Source organism: Microtus oregoni, unplaced genomic scaffold (genome assembly GCF_018167655.1).
Source record: "Microtus oregoni isolate MIOR12 unplaced genomic scaffold, Mior012 000091F_ref0000469, whole genome shotgun sequence".
NCBI classification, from domain to species: domain Eukaryota; kingdom Metazoa; phylum Chordata; class Mammalia; order Rodentia; family Cricetidae; genus Microtus; species Microtus oregoni.
This window is the reverse complement of record NW_024544600.1, coordinates 3,268,159-3,291,752: the sequence shown is the minus strand read 5'-3', so window position 1 is coordinate 3,291,752 and position 23,594 is coordinate 3,268,159. Positions and strand designations below refer to the sequence as shown.

The 23,594-nt window shown below is 48.0% G+C and overlaps 1 protein-coding gene across 4 annotated transcripts in view; it reads left to right on the top strand.

Moving 5' to 3' along the window:
* Stat3 (signal transducer and activator of transcription 3) overlaps window positions 1-22,453 on the top strand; it is a 55,274-nt gene extending 32,821 nt beyond the window's left edge. Inside the window, exons 5-24 of one of the 4 annotated variants that reach the window (XM_041643815.1) lie at window positions 1,385-1,480; window positions 1,619-1,700; window positions 2,004-2,098; window positions 2,247-2,398; window positions 4,553-4,711; window positions 4,809-4,901; window positions 5,575-5,634; window positions 11,918-11,947; window positions 12,039-12,132; window positions 12,233-12,280; window positions 13,928-14,011; window positions 14,685-14,783; window positions 14,880-15,015; window positions 15,696-15,748; window positions 15,972-16,066; window positions 16,176-16,315; window positions 16,703-16,912; window positions 19,496-19,538; window positions 19,872-19,934; window positions 20,520-22,453. In XM_041643815.1, the coding sequence (XP_041499749.1) occupies window positions 1,385-1,480; window positions 1,619-1,700; window positions 2,004-2,098; window positions 2,247-2,398; window positions 4,553-4,711; window positions 4,809-4,901; window positions 5,575-5,634; window positions 11,918-11,947; window positions 12,039-12,132; window positions 12,233-12,280; window positions 13,928-14,011; window positions 14,685-14,783; window positions 14,880-15,015; window positions 15,696-15,748; window positions 15,972-16,066; window positions 16,176-16,315; window positions 16,703-16,912; window positions 19,496-19,538; window positions 19,872-19,896 (1,794 nt within the window). In that variant the 3' untranslated portion in view covers window positions 19,897-19,934; window positions 20,520-22,453. Of the gene's footprint in view, window positions 1-1,384; window positions 1,481-1,618; window positions 1,701-2,003; window positions 2,099-2,246; window positions 2,399-4,552; window positions 4,712-4,808; window positions 4,902-5,574; window positions 5,635-11,917; window positions 11,948-12,038; window positions 12,133-12,232; window positions 12,281-13,927; window positions 14,012-14,684; window positions 14,784-14,879; window positions 15,016-15,695; window positions 15,749-15,971; window positions 16,067-16,175; window positions 16,316-16,702; window positions 16,916-19,495; window positions 19,539-19,821; window positions 19,935-20,519 lie in introns of all 4 variants that reach the window. The other 3 variants (XM_041643812.1, XM_041643813.1, XM_041643811.1) reach the window with 3 other exon arrangements.
* Window positions 22,454-23,594: the final 1,141 nt, after the last annotated feature.

Below are 23,594 nucleotides of genomic sequence, written 5' to 3'. Positions count from 1 at the left end.
AGAGCACACCCCCTACTATCCACGTGGAGCTTGAGAGACCCTAGGCAACTGCTGGCTGAACACAGAAATTGCTTTTAGAGACCAGTATCGTTCCTGCCCCAGGCAAGTTTAGGAACTAGGAGAGAGGAAGAGGCGCAGCTTTGGGGCTGGGCCCTTTCATAGTCTAAGTCTAAGGTACTTCTCTGCAGCTTATCGGTCAGATTCACTCCCAGAATGAGAGAAATGTTGGGCTGGGTTCTTTTCCCGAGTCTTCGAAGAGGTTTGTAGTCTATGATTTAAGCAGCCAGGAAACATAGGAAGAATGTCTTTTTAAAATTGGCCTGTTTTGTACTCCTTGGGAGACTTGTGGCAGTAGTGGAGAGAACAGACTGGAAACAAGAGATCTTAGAAGCAAATAATAGGGCTGGTGAGCTGGCTCGGTGTCTGAGAACACTCGCTGCTTTTGAAGCAGACCTGGGTTCAGTTCCCGTCACCTATGAGGTGGCTCACAACCACTGTCCATAACCCCTGTTCCAGGGAATCCAATGCCCATTTCAGACTTGCATAGGCACCAGGCACACATGAGGTGCATGTGCACACGTGCTGGCAAGTCATACACATAAAATAAAGCAAATAAACCTCAAGAACAGGAAACATGGGAAAATAAAAAGAAGTCAAAAGAGCAGCAATTAGGGCTGGTTTGAGCCTTGACAGCTGTAATGGGTGTGAGCATGGCTAGCTTGGGAAACTGGGTGGGTGATGTCTCCCCTGGCTCTGCTTTCTCCAAGATTGCTGTCCTTACCCTTGGGCCACTGTCAAAAGTGCTATCTTGTTTCTGCAGCTTTTACTTGTCTTTTCTATCATCAGAGCCTCTTTCTGTTCCTTGCAAAGTCATTTTACGTTTCATGTCCTGATTGACCTTCTCAAGGCTGCAGCCTCTCCTCCCTGACAGAAGCTATGGGAACACAATTTTAAAAATTTTTGGGAAATAATTTTTTTTCATGAAAATATATTGTACTGTGCTGTTGCCAGCTATTATGAATTTATTTATTTATTAGCTAGCATAGTCTCTACTACTGAACTGTACCGCAAATTCTTTCTGAATTATTACTATTATTTTTATTATTACTTTAAATTAATTTTTTGGACAATTTACCCATGAGCTGCTTGAAGGCTAGAACAAAGTCTTAGTTCCATGTGGGCTCTTAGTTGAATGCAGACTGGGTTTAAGGTGTGTCCTGTTGGTGAAAGCCAGTGCCACAGACTGAACAACACAAGGGTTTTTCCCAGCATTCTCCCCTCTTGCGCCACTGCCCATTTCCCAACAGCACAAGTCATAGGATGGGCTGGCCCTCAGATGGCAGGTGTCCATGGGTTCACGTGTGTGTTAACCCTTTTTTGGCAGCAAGGGGGCCAGGCCAACCACCCAACAGCCGCTGTGGTGACAGAGAAGCAGCAGATGCTGGAGCAGCACCTGCAGGATGTCCGGAAGCGTGTGCAGGTGAGCAGGCCTCACCCAGAGAGCAGCTCCGGCTGGAGAGCCTTGGGGTCCTGCGCATTTTCATTGTCTTCAAAACTGTCTTTTCCCTCTCCTGAGGGAAACCTCTTTCTTACTTCTGCTTGTGGTTTGTTTGAACAGGATCTAGAGCAGAAAATGAAAGTGGTAGAGAATCTCCAGGACGACTTTGATTTTAACTATAAAACCCTCAAGAGCCAAGGAGGCAAGTGAACGTTAGAGACGTAAAACCTGCTGAAAGCGAGGCTTGTCGCTGAGTTCCAGGACCTGACTTCATTCATGTGACTGCATGGCAGGAGAAGGGGGAGCTTCTGGCACTTAGTGGGATAACCTTTGTTTTGTTTTTGAGATGGGATTTGATCAAGTAGGGCAGGACGACCTTGAGCCTGCGGCCGTCTTGCTTCAGCTCTCCAAGTAGCAGGGACCGCACGTGCACACAGGGTTTGGAGCCTCACTGAGAAGGCTGTGAGTGTTCCCCCTGGTCAAGGAGTCTTTCCTCCCCCATCAGACATGCAGGATCTGAACGGAAACAACCAGTCCGTGACTAGACAGAAGATGCAGCAGCTGGAACAGATGCTCACAGCGCTGGACCAGATGCGGAGAGTAAGTATTCTGGACAGCTTCCCAGACAGCTTCCCCAGTGCCACACACTTACGTGGGAAGATTGACTGGGTTCTAACGGGCTCCTTCTGGGACTGACTGGAGAATGTAGTTAGAACATGGTCTTCTGACTGTTTGGGTTTCCAAACAGAGCATTGTAAGTGAGCTGGCGGGACTCTTGTCAGCAATGGAGTACGTGCAGAAGACACTCACAGACGAAGAGCTGGCTGACTGGAAGAGGCGGCAGCAGATCGCATGCATTGGAGGCCCTCCCAACATCTGCCTGGACCGCCTGGAAAACTGGTAAGAGAGTGTTGGCTTCAGCCACAGGCCTGCAGAGTGGCCTGCCTTGCTCATGCTTTTTTCCCTTTTTATTGCTGGCAGTGGACCCCTTCACTTGGACATGTGCTGTGCTAGGCGAATGTTTAGAACCGCTGAACTGCGCTACACTTCTAGCCCTGGATACCCTGCTGCTAAGATGGACACTGGTTTTCTTAAGTTTGAGAAAGAATCTCACTGAGCTGCACAGGCCAGCCTCAAACTCACTATATAGCCAGGCTGACCTTGAACTTGCAATCCTCCTGCCTCAGATTCCCAAGTATCTGGGATTTTAGGCATAAATTGCCATGTCTGCCTTAAGGTGGCTTCTTTTACACACTCAAATTTAGTCCAAGAGTTAAAACTGTCAACTAATTTTAACAAATTTTTAACTTCAAAAAATGCTTATATCACTCATTTTACATATATTTGATTTTTAAATTTAAGTAATACTTTTAGTTGTATTTAACACTTAATTCTCCATTTTATCTATTTTAATAATCTAAAACAATATATATGTTCTTTGTAAAGGAGGAGAAAGTTGGAATATATAAAATTAGTAAAATGAAAGAAAAAATTCAAATCCGTCGAGTGGTACCAGTGAGTCACAGGGTCTTGTGACGATTTCTCCTGACATCTGTCATGAATGGACACGGGAATCTAGAAGTCTGGTTTCAGTAGCAGCTGCTTTGTCCCTTTCCTTCTGTCCTTTGCTGCCATGGGAAAGATGGCTCACGTGGCCTTGTGCAAGCCAGGGCGTGTTCAGCCCCTGAGCTTTCCCCACGCCCCGGTTTCTTCTCTATGCTCTCCTCTGTCATCTGCTCTTTTCCGAATGCTGTCTAACTAGCTTCATGAACGAGGCCCCACAGTGAGCGCGCCCCAGAGGCTTGCCAGGACAGGGCACCCCGCTCCATGCAGCATGAAACTGGGCATTCAGGACAAGTCCACGCGACAAGCCCATCTCTGTTGTCACGGACACAGAGTGCTGTTCATTTGCTGAAGGAAGTTGGAAAAGCTTCCTGATCAGGGCTCCAAGAATTTTAAGTCCTGGGAATGAGATGTTCAGATGCCAGAAAGGACGGATCAAGAGCTCAGATCCCTGTTCACATTCTGCCTTTATTAAACTAGTGGTAAACCATAAAAGAGACAGATTTATAAAAGAAAGAGAGACGCTAATATTCCCTACTCTTGAAGGCAGAATTAATCAGCTTCATCTCCCTCTCTGCCCACTTTTTATTTTTTCTAATTGTTTGGCTTTTGTTTGTTTGTTTTTATATAGCCCTGTCTGCCCAGGCTGACCTCAAACTCAAAAAAATCTACCTGCTTCTGCCTCCTACTGCTGGGATTAAAGGCATGTGCCATCATGTCTGGCTTTTCTAATTAACTGTTTTCTTTAAAAAAGAAATAAAAATTTAAAATTTGTGTGTATTTGCCTGCATATAGGCATGCATTGCCTTGGAGGCCAGAAGAGGGCAATAGAACCTCTGGGACTGGAGTGACAGATGGTTCTAGTATGGATGCTGGGAACCAGACTCGGGTTCCCTGCAAGAGGCCTAAGTGCTATTCATGGACTGTCTCTCTAGCCCCTCTGCTCACCTTTTTTGTATACCTGTTATCAATATTTGACATATCACGTTATATTTTTATGATTGATCGGAGAATAACATTGAATGGGTTCTCGATGAGGTTCAACCCCTTCTCCTTTCAGAGTCACTAAGGCCTACCGTAGTGAAGGGGCCTGGCCCTGCTTATGCAGGTTGTGAATGGCAGCACTGTCTTCCAGTGTCATGCTTTAGTGCACGGACAGCTTAGGATAGAATGTGAACACAGGTATTCTTCACATTTGGTCTCGAGTCCATTCGCAGTCCAGTGACAACTCCTTGGATATCTCCTAGTGATGTTAGTCTTAACCCTTCTCCCACTGAGCCACGTGCTTCAAATGGTTGAAGTGGCCATCCTATGCTCTGTGTATTCCCTTTCAATATTTTAGGGCCTTTTCTCCCTCCCCCTCACTGCATAGCTCAGATTGGCCTTGAAGTCACTGTGCAGCCCAGGCTCAAGGTTTTGCTGTAGTCTCCCGAATGCTGGGTTCACAGCTAGGCAACAGAGGTAACAGGAACCGCCTTTCATTATTGGCAGGATAACGTCATTAGCAGAATCTCAACTTCAGACCCGCCAACAAATTAAGAAACTGGAGGAACTGCAGCAAAAAGTGTCCTACAAGGGGGACCCTATTGTGCAGCACCGGCCAATGCTGGAGGAGAGAATTGTGGAGCTGTTCAGAAACCTAATGAAAAGGTAACCCTAAAAAGCTAATGTTCAAAAGCAAGGAGCAGGAAGAAGCCTGCCTGGTCACCACAGCATGTGACCTGCTTGCTATCCCTTCCCTTTCTAGTGCCTTCGTGGTGGAGCGGCAGCCCTGCATGCCCATGCACCCTGACCGGCCCCTCGTCATCAAGACTGGTGTGCAGTTCACTACGAAAGTCAGGTGGGACCCGCTCTTTACACTTTGGGTAGAGCTTTTATTGATGTCCAGTCCTCTTCCTTGAGGACTTTAATGGGAGCAGTAAGGCCCAGTGGTAGGTGAGCTGAGGTGGGAGGTGAAGCCTGCTCCTCACCTCGAGTGACAGGTGTGGAGGGTTGGCCCTGCCCTGTGAGCTCTCCTTCAGAAATAGAGCTGTGTGAGTTTTGGGTTTAACATAAGGAGTACCAGCAGCAGAGCATATTCAAGCAATATTTCTCATTCAACGCTTTTTATTATCTTTCTGTGAGTCTCATACAGCTTGGTTCATGTTCGTAGGCATTTTCAGAACTTCTTGGCTGAGGGGTCAGTGTTCAGCTTTAGTATCAAAGATAACTCTGGGTGGAGGTAGAATCTGGGTCCGTAAATATGTTTGTTTGTTTGTTTGTTTGTTTATTGGTTACGTCTAGACAGGGTTTCTCTGTGTAACCTAAAACTCACTCTGTAGACCAGGCTGTTCTTGAGCTGAGAGCTCCACCCGCCTCTGCCTCCTGAGTGCTGGGATCAAAGGTCTGTGCTACCACACCCAGCAATATATTTACTTCTTAGGAATTGAGGTATTAGGGGTTTTATATATTTTTTAAACTAGAGATCATGGTAAGAAGCCTACTAAGTTTCCTTGACGATATGTTTTTAATAGGTTGCTGGTCAAATTTCCCGAGTTGAATTATCAGCTTAAAATTAAAGTGTGCATTGACAAGTAAGTATTCTTTATTATTTTATTTTATTTTATTTTTGTTTTGTTTTTCGAGACAGGGTTTTTCTGTGGCTTTGGAGCCTGTCTTGGAACTAGCTCTGTAGACCAGGCTGGTCTTGAACTCACAGAGATCCACCTGCCTCTGCCTCCCGAGTGCTGGGATTAAAGGCATGCGCCACCATCGCCCGGCTTCTTTATTATTTTAAAACAATTTTAAATGTGAATCAATTTTCATCATGTTCTTCCCCTCCCCCAAGTACATCCAGGGCCTCTCCTCCGTACCCACCCAACTTTAAAGTTCTTTCTCAAAAAACAAACCCCAAGCTCCCAAAACCTACAAAACAAAATGGAACAGCATGTCAAAAGAAACAAACAAAACAAAGCAAAACCGAAAAGCCCACAAACTGTAATCATAGAAAAGTACACCTAAAAAACTCTGGGTCCATTATTTGCTGGTCGGCTGCTGTCCTGGAGCTGGAGCCGTCGATATCCTCTGTCATTGCGCTGGAGAAAGCTGATTTTCCTCTTCCAGTAGGTAGAAATGACAGTTCCATCGTCAGTCTTTTACCCTAGTGGCTAGGTTTACATTCATTCATTCGTTCGTTCATTTTTTTAAAAAAAAAATATGGGGCTGGAGAGATGGCTCAGAGGTTAAGAGCACTGGCTGCTCTTTCAGAGGTCATTAGTTCAATTCCCAGCAACCACATGGTGGCTCACAACCATCTGTAATGAGACCTGGTGTCTTCCTCTGGCGTGCACTGCAAGCATACATGGAGGCAGAACACTGTATACATAATAAATAAGTAAAAAAAATGACAAAATATACCAAGACAAAAACCATCACATTGAAGTTGGACAGGGCCAACCAACAGAAGGAAAAAAGCCCAAGAGCGGGCACAAGAATCAGAGACCCACTTGTTTGCACACTCTGGATTCCCCTAAAAACGCTAAACTGAAAGCCATAGTATAAGCTCATAGAACCTGGTGCAGACCCCTGTAGGTCCTGTGCATGCTGTTCAGTTTTGTGATCTCATAGGAACTTTGCTCTTGTTGATTTAGAGGGCCTTTTTTTCTTGGTGTCTTCCATCCTCTGGCTCCTCTACTCTTTCCACCTCCTCTTCCACTGGGTTCCCTGAGTTCAGAGGGGAGGGATTTGATGTTTGGGGCTGAGTGTTTCAAGGTCTCTCACACTCTGTGATGTCTGGCTGTGGGTCTCTGTATTTGTTCCCATCTGCTGCTGGAGGGAGCTTCTCTGCTTCTGGTTGAACAAGGCACTGGTCTGTGAGCATTGCAGAATATTATTGGTGTTTACATTTTTCTTCCGGTGGCATGCAGAGTATTTTCCTCTAACAAAGACGTTGGCAGTTAGGGGTGAAGGCTCTGTGTAGGCACCAGCTCGACATCTCCAGGTTCAGTGAGTTGTGTAGGTGTTGTCTTCAGCAATGGGGCCTTGCTGTCTATTTGTAGAGAGCAGCCTGCAGTCTTAGCAGTAGCCTGAGATGCCTGGGATTCCCCTGAGGTCCCTTTGGCCATCAACTCAATTAAACATAATCCAGTCCTGGTACTGTAAATTTCATTTGGTAGCAAGAGATGGCCAGGTAGGATTCTGTCTCTTCCGTTATTTGGAGATTTCATTGAGATTGCCTTCATATTTGTGTGTGTATATATATACATATATATGTGTGTATATATATATATATATATATATATTAAGAGGTTTCTACTATATTAGATTTCCATGCTACCCCGCAAATGCCCCTTAATTTTAGCTGTCTCTCCCCCATATTCCCTTCCACTCCTTCCCCCTCCCTTGACCCTCCCATTCCAGACCCCCCATCCATCCATCCATAAATATCTATTCTATTTATTCTAGTTTCCTTTTTTAAATTTTGTTTTGTTTTTTGAGACAGGGTTTCTCTGTATAGTCCTGGCTGGCCTGGAACTCACTCTGTAGACCAGGCTGGCCTCGAACTCACAGAGATCCTCTTGCCTCTACCTCCCAAGTGCTTGGATTAAAAGGTGTGCGCCACCACCACCTAGCCTATTTCTCTTTCCTAATGAGAACCGTCTGTTCCCTCCAGTCCCTTACTCCATACCCACACTGGTTCTATGGATTGTAGCTTAGTTATCATTGATTTAACAGCTAATATCCGTATATGAGTGAATACACACCATATCTGTCTTTCTGGGTCTGGGATACCTCACTCAGGATGATTTTTTTTCTAGTTCCAACCATTTGTCTGCAAATTTCATGATGTCATTTTCTTTTTAAATGAGTAATATGCCATTGTGTAAATGTACCACATTTTCCTTGTCCATTTTTCTGTTGAGGGACATCTGGGTTATTTCTAGTTTCTGGCTGTTGTGAAGAGAGCAGCAGTGAACATGGTTGAGCAAAAGTCTCTGGAGTAGAATGGAGCATTCTTTGGGTGTGTGCCTAAGAGTGGCATAACCAGATCATGAAGTAGATCCAATCCCATCTTCTTGAGGAACTGTCATGCTGATTCTCATAGTGTCTGTATGGACTTGCACTCCCACCAGCAATGGATGAGTGTTCCTCTTGCTCCACATCTCGCCAGCATGAGCTGTCACTTGCTTTGTTGATCTTAGTTATTCTGACAGGTGTAAGATGAAATCTCAAAGTAGTTTTGATTTGCATTTCCCTGATAGCTAAGGATGTTGAACATGTCCTCAAGTGTCTCTCAGCCTTTTGAGTTTCCTCTAGTGGAAATTCTCTGTTTAGGTCTATACCCCATTTTTAAAATTGGGTTATTTGTTTTCTTGGTATCTAGGTCTTGAGTTCTTCATATATTTTAGGAATTAGCCCTCAGTTGGATGTGTAGTTGGTAAAAATCTTTCCCATTGTGTAGACTGCCAATGACAAGTAAATATTCTTACACTTAGCTCTTATTTGTAAATGACAGATGGAAAAACAGGAACTTTGACAGACATTTGATTTAGAGATATCTCCATTCATGAATCTTTGTTTTGTGAACAGTTGTGTTCAGAAACCTTTCAGAGCCTCATTAATTTGCCTCAAACATGTAAAGATAAGAAGAGACTTGGTAGGTAGAAATGACAGTTCCATCGTCAGTCTTTTACCCTAGTGGCTAGGTTTACATTCATTCATTCGTTCGTTCATTTAAAAAAAAAAATATGGGGCTGGAGAGATGGCTCAGTGGTTAAGAGCATTGCCTGCTCTTCCAAAGGACCCGAGTTCGATTCCCAGCAACCACATGGTGGCTCACAACCATCTGTAAAGAGGTCTGGCGCCCTCTTCTGGCCTTCAGGCATACACACAGACAGAAAATTGTATACATAATAAATAAATAAAATATTTAAAAAAAAAAAGAAGAAGAGACTTAGGTGCGTATATAGCTTAGTGTGGAGCACTTACCTAGCGTGGACAAAGCCCTGGATGCAACCCCCATCCTGAAAAATAAAGATGTAGCCAGGCAGTGTTGGCAGGTGGCACTCAGGAGACAGAGGCAGATGGATCTCTGAGTTTAAGGCCAGGCAGGGCTACACAGAAGAGCCAAAAGGAAAAAAAAAAAGTTTTGAAAAACCAAAGGGAAAGAAGAAAAAGATCTAAATAAATAAATAATACTTGCCAAGTTATATCATAGTTGAAAAAAGTAAGCAAAGATAGCAAGATAATTTAGGTGTGCATGCGTGTGTTTGTGTATAGAACAGAAGTCGACGGGAACTGAACTGTCTTTATCACCGTTCACCTTATTTTTTTGAAGCAGGGTCTTTCACTGAACCTGGAGCTTACTCACTGGCTAAGCTGGCTGGTCAGCAAACCTATCTTTGCAGCCCGCATCACTGGGGCTATAGACACTCACTGCTGCACCCAGATTTTATGTAATGCTGGGGATCCAAACTAGGGCTCTCGTGCCGTGCAATAAGCACTTTACCACCGAGCCATCTCCCCATCCCCGTATTCATCCCTAGGGTACAGTTCAGCTGCTCTGGACAGTAGCAGGTCTCTGGAACGCAGCCGCTTTGTAAACCTGAAGCTTTGTCCTGAACAGCTGCTCACCTTTCCCCTAGTATCTGATGCTCGCCACTTATTTCCAAAGAGTTTTTATATAAATAAAAGTAATAGGAGGCCTGGATACAGGAAGCCGCTTTGCCTGGTATTAAGATGCATTGCAGAGGTCCAGTTGTTAGATGTGTCACAGGGACAAGGATGCCACTTGGTCGTCGTAACGAGACCTGAAGTCTAGAGACAGACTCGAGGCTAACATACGAGATCAGCACATGTTAAAATGGGTCTCCCGAGGCAGAGAGGGCAGGGTGCTCAATGAGGGGCAGTGGGATAGCTTCGTAGAGGCTGGGGTGAAAAGTGAGGGTTCTTCTCTTATGGGCCATTAAAATAAGCTCCAGGCATATTTGCTGTATTTACAGATTAGCAGAAGCCCCCATAGAACACGGGTGCATACTGTCACAGTGGCACAGAAAAGTGACATCACCACTTCAAAAGCAATTCTGACAATGTCCTACAAAGTAAACCACGAACCTACCCTGTGACACAGCCATTTCACTCATAGGTGTTAACACAAGAAAAATGCACATGCGTGTCCACTAATAGGAATGAACAAACAGTTTGCACTCTCATACAGTGCTATACTGTTTGTCACCAAAACAAAAGGAACTGTTTTTCTTTCTTTCTTTTTTATTTTATGTGCACTAGTGTTTTGCCTGCACGTGTGTCTCAGTGAGGGTATTGGATTCCCTGGAGCTGGAGTAGCACAGACAGTTGTGAGCTGCCATGTGGATGCTGGGAGTTGACCCTGTGTTCTCTGGAAGAACAGCCAGCGCTCTTAACCTTTGGGTCATCTCTCCAGCCCCATGAAAGGAACTATTGATCTGTAAAATATGAGTACACCTTCAAAGTCGTTATGTTGAATGGAGGAAACCAGGTCTCCTCCCCGCAAAAGAGTGCATGGTTATGTTTGCTTGTATATATTTCTTTTTTTTTTTTATTTTTCGAGACAGGGTTTCTCTGTGGCTTTGGAGCCTGTCCTGGAACTAGCTCTGTAGACCAGGCTGGTCTCGAACTCACAGAGATCCACCTGCCTCTGCCTCCCGAGTGCTGGGATTAAAGGCGTGCGCCACCACCGCCCGGCCCGCTTGTATATATTTCTAAAAACACAAATGAATCTGTAGTGACAGGAAGCACAATGATGGTTTTTCTGGGCACAGGGTGGGGTGAAGTGTGGGTCTGGGTGCATTACAAATGAGCTTAGGAACACTTTGGGATGGTGGATTTGTCCTAGATTGTGCTGATGGTTTCATAGGTGTGAATAGCACTTCTAAGCCAGCCCCATAAGGTTGTACATTATAGGCCGTGCAATTTATTGATTATGAATTATAAATAAAATTAATACAAAAAAGGATATATAAAAAATGAGATATAATTCAGACTTGAGGGAGAGCTGGTAATTGATTTAAGAATGTAATAACCTAGAAAGGAAGAAATGTTCTAGAGCTGATCAGTTTTCCTCTACAAATCCTCTAGAACATTCTATTTGTTGGTAAATATATAGCAGTGGAGAAGCAATTTTATTTATTTATTTATTTGCTTGATTTTTTTGTTTTTCAAGACAGTGTTTCTCTTTGAAGCTCTGGCTGTTCCAGAACTAGCACAGTTGACCAGGCTGAGCTTACACTCACAGAGATCCCCACCTGCCTCCCAAGTGCTGGGATTAAAGGCATGCACCATCATACCTGACTGAAAACTTTTAAAATAGCACTCTAAAAGGAGATAGAGACAGAAATATCCTAATATAAAAAGATAGAATAGTCAGGGACAGAGGTAGCAGTGGTTACCTGGGGATAGCGCTCGCAGCCGTGTCGTGGGATAGGTGACAACAGACCTTTATGGAAAACCCAGCATGGCTTAAGTAATGAGGAAATTTGCAGTTACCTGTGTAACTGGAAATGCAGTTGGGGTAAGCACCTGACAATGAGCTCAGTGACTCACAGGTGTCTTCAGGAACCCAGAATCCTCCGTCCCATCCTTAATGTATCCCCATGTCAGGGCTCCCCCGGAGGTAGGGACGGGCTCTACCATCCCAAGCTGAGCAGAATGGAGTTTTGTTAGGGAAAGGGAAAGGAACTATGGGATAGACACCCGACTGCGGCTACTGCTTAAATACAGTTTCATTTCACCCCTAAAACAAAACTGGACAGCTAAAGGCATTTCCTATCAAAGTAGGTTCTGGAGAGAAACAGGATCGATGACTTCCATTTTGTTAACTTTCATCTGTGTTCTTGACAGGGACTCTGGGGACGTTGCTGCTCTCAGAGGGTGAGTCCCGCCCCCTTTGTTCTGTCCATCCAGCTTTATCCTCTGGCTGCTCGGCAGCCACTCATGTGTTGATTTTCCTCCCATGATTCAGATCTCGGAAATTTAACATTCTGGGCACAAACACCAAAGTGATGAACATGGAAGAGTCCAACAATGGCAGCCTGTCTGCGGAATTCAAGCACTTGGTAGGTCATGGGGGTGCGGGCCGGCTCCCCTGCACAGAGGGCAAGTGGCAGAGCTTGTGACAATCACACATGACACTTGGCTTTTTCCCCTTTCTTTCAGACCCTGAGGGAGCAGAGATGTGGGAATGGGGGCCGTGCCAATTGTGATGTAAGTTTTGTTCAGGCTAAGAACTATCTGGCTGTGTTTTCCGTGAGGAAAGGAGAGTGTGCTCTTTCTCTAGCCCAGACTCTAACCTGCTGCTTCAGCTGCCGGCTTAGAGAAGTTGCCCTGGGCCAGTGTGACTGCTCAGAAGTTGCAGGTGCTGGGGAGTTCTCAAGAGGAGCACTTCCCTGAGAGTTGGGGGGTTGCCCCCACCCCTTTCAGCAGTGGGAAGTCCCTTGTCGAGCTGTTACCCACACCCATTTGGTAGAAAAGTTTCCACCTTGCCTGGGGCTTCCCAAAGTCCCTTGCTACCACCTGCCAGCTGGCTCCATTTTCTGTGCCTTGATGAGACAGAAAGCAAGTCAGAGTTAAACTTAAGAAATCACACACACACACACACACACACACACACACACACACACCTACACACACACCCAGCACTCAGCAGCTGAGGCAGGTGGTCATGAGTTTGAGATTATCCGTCCTTCAGCACTCACTTGAAAGAACTGGAATTTCATTCCTAAGAGTTCATTGCTAATCCCTGTACAAACAGGTGGCCTTGCTGCCTGACCTCTCGTGGAAGCAAAGGTTGTCACGTTGGAAAGCAATTTGGCATTATAAAAATGAGCATGCCCTGTAGACCAGCAGACCCAGTCCCAGATATAACAGTAACGAGGGCAAGTACATGATCGCAGTCACCGGTTACTCCCCAAACATAGCCCAGATCTGTCAGCGCGCTAGGGAGGCACGAGTGTGAAGTAGTCACAGTGCGGTACTCTGCAGCTGTAACAAGTGTGGGAACTACATGTGACCACAGACCCACCTCACACTGGGGGTGGGGGGCCAGCAGCCGAAACATCCTGACAGTAGGACCGCACATGTGTGGGGTTCACAGCTACCCCATGTCGAATGCACATGCCTGGAAAAACACCCATGAGCATGGTTAGGAGGAGTCAGGAAACAGTAGAGCCGCAGACAGAGCAGCACTGCAGAGGAGGGAAAATCACCTGGGGAACGTCAGTGGTCATGGCTTTCCTTGGGTAATGCTAGGCTCTTGCTCATGGTGGGGTGCACTCAGCATGCATGAGACCCCGAGTTTGCCCCCTAGTGTGGATGGAAGAGAGGAGGGGGAGAGAAAAGGAAGAGACTCAAATAAGTTTTCCTTCTTCCCTTTCCTCCCTCCCTCCCTCCCTCCCTCCCTTTTCCTTCCTATTTGTCTATGGACACCCATGTGCCATGGTGTATGTGGAGGTCAAAGAGTCACTTGCAGGGCTGTTTTTTCCTTCCACTGTGGGTCTCAGGGATTAGACTCAGGTTATCAGGCAAATGCCCTTACCCACGGAGCCATCTTGCTGGCTCCTAAATAAGTAAATTAGCGGGGTGGTGTATCCTTGGATGTCCATTGCTTTCTTCTTTGTCCTTGAATCTATATAGTATAAAATATTATTTATTATGGAATACATAATAAAAGATCAGGTTTGAGGCTCCTGTCCTCAAGGGTCTTCTCCTGAAGGGAGAAGGTACAGAACTGTGCCCCTGCCACTGTCCACGGCCACCTTCTTAGCGTAGTGAGGCCGTGGCACATTGCTTTCCTCCGTTGTTGCTTTTGGGAACTCAGTGTCGTTCTCTGAAGACGTGACCTCGCTGTTGTAGGCCTCCTTGATTGTGACTGAGGAGCTGCACCTGATCACCTTCGAGACTGAGGTGTATCACCAAGGCCTCAAGATTGACCTAGAGGTGAGTTCTGCACAGAGCCAGCCCGTGGACACGCAGGGGGGCAGGACAAAATGCCTGGTGGCATGGACTGTTTGCTAAGCCTGTGTTTGGTTTTCACCGTCTGTCTCTGAAAAGTCCTTGAGAGCCACCCCTTGGGAAGAAAGTCCTGAGCACTTGGTTAGGAAACCTGTCTTTAGTGATTGCTTAGACTTGATTTGACAAAGTGGCCAAGTGAGTCTTTGTAGCCACCATCTCAGTGTGCAGAAAATCATGGCATTTAGGTTTTGTTTTTCAGCCCTCTAGATCTTACTAAGTTACACTTGGAAAACAGGAATCCTCATGTTTGATTTCTGACACCTCGTTTCATGGAAAGACGGAAAGATACATATACTTTGGATTTTGGAGGTTGCCTTCCAGGTTTCTGGAAAGTCAGGGCTGGGGGCCTAGCTTTGAACCAGTTAGATTTTCTAAGTCACTGATTCTATTCAGACATCAATGAGTCCTGGTGCGCAGGCTGGTCATACTTCCCCTCTTGGTGTTGAGCTGCTTCAGTCACACTCCTGCTTAGAGTCGGCATCTGGTGTGACATGATTTTTAGTTTTAACCCGTGGAGGTGCAGCTGAAGAGGTGTTTTGGAGCTGTGAGGCCCACTTGTCAGCCACATCATTCCCTGTCTGTCCCCCACACTCTGCAGACCCACTCCTTGCCAGTCGTGGTGATCTCCAACATCTGCCAGATGCCAAATGCTTGGGCGTCGATCCTGTGGTATAACATGCTGACCAACAACCCCAAGGTGAGTCCCTGACGCCCTCTCTGAAGTCCTGGACTCTCTTGTGCTGCCTCAGCCCCTGGTGTGATCATCCGCATCACTCTCTCATCTTCTCAATAGAACGTGAACTTCTTCACCAAGCCACCAATTGGAACCTGGGACCAAGTAGCCGAGGTGCTCAGCTGGCAGTTCTCCTCCACCACAAAGCGAGGGCTGAGCATCGAGCAGCTCACCACGCTGGCCGAGAAGCTCTTAGGTGGGAGTCTGACAGCTTCTAATGACATTCTGGTCTGGGCGGTTGGTCACTCAGGCAGGGTTTCCCAGTGGCTACCTAGGGCCTACTGCGCCAGGTATATCCTAATGTTCATTTTTAGGATACATGGTGGGGGCGGGGAGGGTTTCTTTTTTCTTGATTGCCTTCCAAGGCACTGCTCTGACTAACCTGAGGAGATGTTTCAGTGTGCTGTAGAAGATGGTAAGAGCGTGGTGTCCGCTGCCCATTTAAGTCATGGGTGGTAGTATAAAATGTTTCTTTCTTTTCAAAAAAATCTGGATTAAAAGTAGCTTTGACCGGTGGTGACACCAGATGTGTGTGACCTCCTAACCACAGCTGTCAGCTTGTTAGTGTGTGACACTGGTCCTCAGATCCACACACGGTCAGCTTGTTAGTGTGTGACGCTGGTCCTCAGATCCACACACGGCAAGGAAGAACCCTTGCCCAATAGAGCATCAGTGCCGGGGTAATCCAGGGTCAGATGCTGGGGTTGGATGTGTGCGGGCCTGTTTGAGCACGTGACCATACACACGTGCGTGCGCACACATACAGCCATGTCACCCTGCGAGATCAAATAGATGGGACAAACGTTTGCAGATTCTGTTTGAGAAATAAAATCTTCAATCGGGGCTGACGTTCTTCTGTTGGTTTCTCTCCTCCAGGACCTGGTGTAAACTACTCAGGGTGTCAGATCACATGGGCTAAGTTTTGCAAAGTAAGTGATTGTCTCCTGGGAGGCAGGTCTGGAATGCTCGTTTATAAGGGGATTGTTGGGGGGGGGGCATGGATACTGAAAGCCTGGGCCCCTCTCTCTAGAGCTAGTAGGAGCTGCCCCAGGATAGAGGAGTGTGAGGGTATTGGCAGAGTACTGAGGTTCAGGCTGATAGGGCTGGAATAGATGGTGGTGGACTTGACTTTCCCATGATTCTTTTCTCCAGGAAAACATGGCTGGCAAGGGCTTCTCCTTCTGGGTGTGGCTAGACAATATCATTGACCTTGTGAAAAAGTATATCTTGGCCCTTTGGAATGAAGGGTAAGGCTGAAACTTGGCTATACTGTGTGACCAGGTCACCTGTTCCCAGCAAGCCCGTGACAGGGACAGCCTTCTGCGCACAAACAGCGTGGGTTTTCCTTGGCTCCAGGTACATCATGGGTTTCATCAGCAAGGAGCGGGAGCGGGCCATTCTGAGCACGAAGCCCCCGGGCACCTTCCTGCTGAGATTCAGCGAGAGCAGCAAAGAAGGAGGGGTCACTTTCACTTGGGTGGAAAAGGACATCAGTGGTGAGTGAGACTTTTCACCTGCCCCTCCTGTCTCGCTTGCTCCACCTGGTGGCCACTGCCAGCACCTGGCTGCTTCTTGTTCTGTGTACTGCTGCCCCCTGGAGGGCAGAGAGGGCCTGTGCCTCCAAAGATGTGGCCTGCCAGTTTGTTTTGTTCGCTCCAGGGCTGGCTAATATTTGTGTAGAAAAGTGTGATTTGAATCTTATTTCCACATTCCCTTTCCTACTTAGCATGTTAATATGTCAGCAAGTGCTCTGCCTGCGATTCAGCTTGACAGCCTCTCTAAAAGCCAGCCTGGTCATTGCCACAATTGTGAGCCGCCGGGTAGGGCATTCAAGGTCTCCAGCACTAGACTGGGGTAATCGTTCCTTCCTGTGCCCACGACAGGCAAGACCCAGATCCAGTCTGTAGAGCCATACACCAAGCAGCAGCTGAACAACATGTCATTTGCTGAAATAATCATGGGCTATAAGATCATGGACGCTACCAACATCCTGGTATCTCCGCTGGTCTACCTCTACCCTGACATTCCTAAGGAGGAGGCGTTTGGAAAGTACTGTCGACCGGAGAGCCAGGAGCATCCTGAAGCTGACCCAGGTAGTTGTTGATTTTCCATGGTTCTGACCTCATTCTTAGGGAAACTTAGTGGGGGGAGGGGGCTGGTGAATCCTGCTTATGGGAAAGAGCTGTTTATTGCAGGGTGACTGATGGGAGTCAAGAGGAGAACAGAATCAGGTCTCACAGGGATCTTGTCAGTCTGAAGATGAAAATAGACACACACATGCACACGCACACACAACCTCAAAACACTAGGAAGAGAAAACGAGGACAGTTCTCTGATGCTTGTTACACAGTGGATTCCAGAAGCCTTGCAGCAGATTTGAGTCCAGTACACTTTGCTTTTCATGTGTTAGCAGTGCCAGGCAGTCTGAAGAAAGGCTTTCTGGGACAGCGGTTGTTAGCAGAGCGGGGAGTGTCGAGGTTGCAGAAGATGGTGACTGGAGAGGATGTGGAGTTGGCACTTAGAATGTACAATTTTACCCTGTGGAACTGCGTGAGACTGTGTACGCTAGACAGAAAAATGGAAACCGTGTTGAGTTAAATCTGTAGTTCTGGGGCTGTCCCCAGCATGAAGAGTCAGAGTGGTCTGCTCTGAAGCCATTTAGTACTTGCTGCATTGCCTCTGTCTTCTTCTGCCTGCTGGTGAGGAAGCTGGTGTGTCTGTCTGTGTTTTCTGTGACTGTTCTTAATCGTTGCACCATGCTGAGCTCCGTAGTGAGATGTGTGAGCCGACCTTCTTGCCCTGGCCACATAGCATCTGTGCACAAATGCTCCACCTCCTCCTTCTCCGAGGACTGTCCAGTTCTCAGACTGGAGGAGTTGGGCTCGTTGACAGTTATTTTCCTGTCCCTTTGTTCTGGTGTTGAGTTCTCTTCATTCTGTGGAGGAGTTTAGCTCTCACTTCCTGTCTGTCCCTTATCTCTGCCTCCACCTTGCCTTCGGTTGGGAGATCTGTGTATCAGCCCCTCTCACACTCCTCTTTGTTCTTTTCGCAGAGGGCTTTGAAGTCCAAGTGCTGGTCCTTCTGACTCATTTGCTTTCACCATCCAGGCCTTGGTCTGAGGCTGCCATCTCCATCCCTGCTGGAGCTGCCCAGAGCCAGTCCTCAGGGGCAAGGCCCTGGGCATGAGAAAGGAATCCATTCCCTGATGGGTTTGCCTGTGAACACAAGGAGGGTGCACTGAGGGCTCGAGAGCCTGAGGAAGGGTGGGGGGTTCAAATGATGTCATCTTCCTCTGCTTCTACTGTAAGAGTGTTGTGGTGTAGACGTCACTCGGCCTCTTCCCAGGTCTTCCTTGTCTGCCAGAAGCCCACCAACTGTGTTCTGGAGAGATTCTGAGCGAGCGGTAGCTTATCCAGATCCAGACAGGAATGGGCCATTTCTTTCTGCCCTCTTAGTTCTTCCGTTCCACATGTCCACCTTGGACCCAAAGTGTGTTTCTTGATCATTGGAGAATGAAATTCTCTCTCTCTCTCTCTCTCTCTCTCTCTCTCTCTCTGTCTGTCTCTCTGATTTACTGTGTGTGGAGGTCTTGTTGGAGGTCAGAGGACCTTGAGGAAGTCAGCTCTGTCCTTCTAATCATGTAGGTCCTGGGATTGAACTCAGTTCATCAGCTTTGGCGACAGACAACTCTAGCACTGAGCTGTCTTACTTAACTATCTCATCTTACCCTCGGTCTCTCTAGAGGAAGAGTTCTTGCCCTAGACAACTCTTCTGAACAAGAACAGTTGGATTTGTAGATATCACCGTTGCATCAGTAATTCCTATGGCTTCGTGCCGAGTTAACCTGTTTCTTAGCCAAAAACGAACCTGGATTTTCATCTATGGCCATTTTTCTATGGTTTCCATCAGGTGGTTGTCACGTGTCCTGTGCTGCTATTGTCCCCAGTGTTATTGTCTCTGCTTTTCTCAGCCTACCCATACTGCTCCAGGCCTTCTGCATGCTTTGTCCAACTGAAATCCCAAGATTTCGTGCCAAAAGTCCCCAGGGCTTTCTAACGTCCTCTCACAGCTCAGTTCCCACATCTCCAACATACACGGCAGAGATGGAAGCCAGCCCGGCCTTCCCCGCCCCTCCCACACATGAGACAGAAAGCGCCTTGGCCAGGTCTCCTGGCTGTTGCACATGTGCCTGGCCCTGGGTGTCCCGTCTTCCCAGTGGCGAGGTTGTATCTTCTAGCTTGGAAGTGGCTTTGGAACCTCTAGCATTAGCCGTCTTTGTCCTGTTGGTGTCTGGGCTGGTCACCAAATGGGGAAGTCAATTCCCAAGTATGGCCGGGTCACAGAAGAAGCCTAGCACCACACAAAGGTAGCTAAGCTCTCGAGCAGAGTGGGGAAGGAAGCACAAAAGTTGGCAGCAGGGTAGGTGTAGGTACGAGTGGGGCAGCTATGCCCAGAAGGTCTGCAGCTGCAGAAAACATAAAACCTCAAATTGCGAGCACCTTGGATGTTAAGTAGCACGTGACGAGGGAGGACTGTCCTAAGGGGTGGACAGGCACCTGGGCAGAATCTGTGTAAGGTTGGCTCAAGCCGTCTGGACCAGAGAGCCAGGTGGCTTCCTCTCGCATAGTCTCAAAGCAGGTTTGCAATCAGTTAAAACCTGGGTTTCCTCTCTGCAGGTGCTGCCCCTTACCTGAAGACCAAGTTCATCTGTGTGACCCCGTAAGTGGCTTTCCTTCCCAGTTTTGCATTTATTTCTAGTGTCCTCAGTTGTCCCCAGGAATAGGGAGGATGTGGGGTGAGAGCTCCAAAGAAGGGCTGGACGTTCCTGGGCTGTTAGTGCTCAGAGTGACCTTGTGTGTTTAAAAGCTTGAGTTTTATTTTTTTCTGTTGGAGACCAGAGTTTGATGGCTTGTGTGTGTGTGTTTTGTTCTTTTTTTTTCCCCCCTCCATTGTGTCTTGTCAACCCGGCCCTTCCCCCTCCTGCCGCCCCCCCTTCCTACAGAACGACCTGCAGCAATACCATTGACCTGCCGATGTCCCCCCGCACTTTAGATTCATTGATGCAGTTTGGAAATAACGGTGAAAGTGCTGAGCCCTCGGCAGGAGGGCAGTTTGGTGAGTGTTTGGAGTCAGGTCCCTTTGTCTGATGCCTGCCAGTACAGAACGAGAGCCGGCCATCCGCACCGGTTGGAGGCGGCTTTAGAACCACGCTCTTCTATGGAAATGAATGACACATTCATGTCATTTCCCAGTAGCCACAGTCAAAACAGTGAAAAATGGCAAGTGACATTAATGCCTTTTATAAGCAACATACTATCTTGTTAGCGTCTGAAGAGACGTCATTAAACTATTCCTCCCTCTTCCCTCTCCTTCTACTGAGCCTTTGAAATGTGGTGGCTTTGACACCTTGATTTGGACTAGTTTCAGGTACTCAGTGGCTATGTGCGGCGAAGGCCGCGCCAGCAACGCAGCCCAGACCTTTGTGTTAGAGAGCCGGGGCCGAAGAGGTGACTGAACTGTTCTGCAGGGCAAGGCCCTGTAAGGAGCAGGGAAGTCTGGCTTTTCTGACCTTGCCCAGGCCTGAAGGGATAGGAGACCAGCTAATGCCAGTGCCTGAGCCCCCTGGCAGAGGGATGGAGGCTTGTGAGAAGCCGGCTGCAGTCAGGTGGCTGAACTGGCCTTGTCTCTCTGTCCCTGCAGAGTCACTCACCTTTGAAATGGACTCCTCCCCCATGTGAGGAGCTGCAGATGGAAGCTGCAGAGATGACTGAGGCGCCTGCCCCGCGTTCCACCCTTACGCAGTCAAACCCCAGATCATCTGAAACTCCTAACTTTGTGGTTCCAGATTTTTTTTTTTTAAATCTCCTACTTCTGCTATCTTTGAACAATCTGGGCACTTTTTTAAAAATAGAGAACCGAGTGAGAGTGGGTGACACGCGTTTATGTGAAGAGGACTGGGCTCTCGAGTCTGCCAAGGGGGATGTGAGAGCGGGAGGCTGCAGGGAGAAGGGAAATGCCTTGTGTTCGGTGCCCCGCCCTCCTTTCTTAGCAGCTCAGCTCCGTTGTCATTGTTGTTAGACAAGTGCCTCCTGGTGCCCATGGCATCTTTGTGCCCGTTTCTGCGAGCTGGTACCCTGGGCTGCCTGCAGCTGAGGACTCCTGGCACCACACTTTTAACCTTGCGGATGTCCAAATAGAAGACAGGACTAAGCCCATCAGTTTCTTTTTAAATTAAAAAAATAACGAGAAGAAGAATTACCAGGCAAACCACCCTGAAACGGCAGAGCCTTTCTGTATCAGAGATTCACAGCCTCTTTGGTGCTTTAAGCATAGAAACCCTGAAATGGTCTCAGATGAAATCTGCAAAAGCATCTGAGGCTGTGGCTTGGCCTCTGGTTTGAACACGAAGGTTAGAACGAACCTAGATATCCCAGACTCTTCATCAACTGGGTTTTATCTACCCAGGAGTTTGCTCTCCTGTTGATGAGGTAGGCCAAGGGCACTGAAAACCTCTGTCGCCCGTCCTCCCCCAAGACTCCGCACCCTGTTTCAGGGTCAGCCTGTCCTGTGGGTGCCTTACTGGGCCTAGGATCAACCTGGCTTCCTTTCCCACTTGGCCTTGCTCGTGGTGTGTCCCCTCCCCGTGTCCAAAGGCCCCTGTCCTTCTTGCACTGGGAATCCTGGTTTCAGGACCTTGTGACCAGAGAGGCTGAGCTACAGGGTTGAATCTGACTTAGACTACAGGTCCTCAGCGACGCTCAGGGATTACGGCCCTTATTCGATTTGCTTGGTTCCCAGGGTACCTGTAACCACAGGGCAAAGCTGACCCATAAAGCTCCAGGTCTGCCCCTCCTATGAGGGGCGTACCCTTGGCCTCCCCTGAGACTGACGATGTCTGAGGTGGAACAGGGTGCCTGCACCTAACGTGGCCTTCTGTCACCTGCTTGCCTCAGTCACTCAGCAAACCTCCTCTGACACAGGGGCATGGCTAAATTTAGCAACTCAGAGACACTATGCTCAGCTGACCAGTGTCTGGAATTATGTTTGTTTTACTCAAATTAGCCAGTGTCTGAATTAAGGGGGTGAGGACATTGTCTCTAAGACAAACTGCTCGCCCTGTCTACCCCTGGCCTTCCGCTTTGAGCCAGTCACTGCCCTCCTTTCCCCAGCAGCCTTCTTTAGTACACAGTAAGCTGAACTCAGAAACTGAAAGGGTATTTAGGAAGGCAAGGCTTGGGCCTACTGACGACTTTAGATCTTGGGGACCCAGGGAGCAAGGGCTTGGTCTTCTCTGGGGCAGGTGTTGTCAAGGCCCCAGCTCTGAGAAGTTGCCTGGGTGACAGCTCCAAGGACAGCAGAAACTTGCTCTGCGGAGTCCTCAGAACTGCCCACTTTCCCTCCTTTGTCCCTGCCTGTCCCAGCCTAGCCTGACCATGCCTGCAGATTGCTTCGCCTCTCTGTACAGTGGTTTGTATTCTATCCTGGCCACTGCATTCAAATTCCAATGTATACTTTCTAGTGTAAAAATTTATATTATTGTGGGTTGTTTTGTTGTTGTTGTTGTTTGTTTGTTTGTTTTGTATATTGCTGTAACTACTTTAACTTCCAGAAATAAAGATTATATAGGAACTGTCTGGTGGCAGTGGGGCCTGGCTGGTATCAAGGTATCAAGGGAATAGCAGCCCAGTTCTGGGGCTGAGCTTTCGCCTGCTTCTCATTGCCGAGGCCATGCAGCGCGCGCGCACACACACACACACACACACACATCTTATATCAGCTGCCATCCTCCAGAGGAGGCACCAGGAGCCAAGGGTCATAGTCCAGTGGCAAGAACGTGTCAGCGTGGCCTCCTCCCTCTGCCTCCCAAAGCTTCTGTGTTTGTTTTGGAGTCAGATAAGCTGCCTAATGGAGGGTGGGAGGGTTAGGGTGTAGACCCAGGCCTCTCGTTCCACAGTTGGCCCATTATCGCTTTCTCTTCAGTTCCATCAGTGGGGACAACTTGCAGACACTTCCCTGGCTGGTGGCTGCAGGGCCCCTGGGCAGTCAGCAGTGATAACTCAGAGAAAGGCCACAGACACGGTGCCTGCTCTCAGCATCTCCCCACCTACTCCACTCACTGCGCCTCTGTACCTTGGAGCCCAGCCCACAGTGCCTCTGTGAGAGAAACCAGCACTCCCCTACAGAGATGGAAGCTGAGATTAGCGTGCAGTGCGGGGGCAGACCCTGCTTCCCACCCCCAGCCTCCCTGGGGCCCTGGGCCTCACCAGGGCAGGCTGTGAACTGAGCTCCTGCACCCTGCCTTGCTTTGAGCTCTGAGGTAACCTGTCGTACAGCTCCTTGTGCCCCAACTCTTAACCCAAAGGAGTGTGCTCCTGAGTCCAAGGCCCCAACCACGGGCTCTGGACTAATTTGTACATGGGTGCTGAGATCCAGTTAGGGCTGTCGTGGTCAGTGTCCTTTATGCTCAGGCCACCACAGCAGTTGGAGGGTGCCACCTGCTGGACTCTGGGAAGAGGCCAGGGGAGGATGGGCTATTGTCCAGGCTCTTTACTGCCTCTGGCCGCAGGAAAGTGGGCAATCTCTTTGGCACTGTCCCCAGTGATCCTTTAGTGGCATCCTAAACTGTAGCTCTGCTCTTCCCATGCCTCCCTCCTCTAGTTATTCCTTTTTTTTTTTTTTTTTTTTTTTTTTGGTTTTTCGAGACAGGGTTTCTCTGTGGTTTTGGAGCCTGTCCTGGAACTAGCTCTTGTAGACCAGGCTGGTCTCGAACTCACA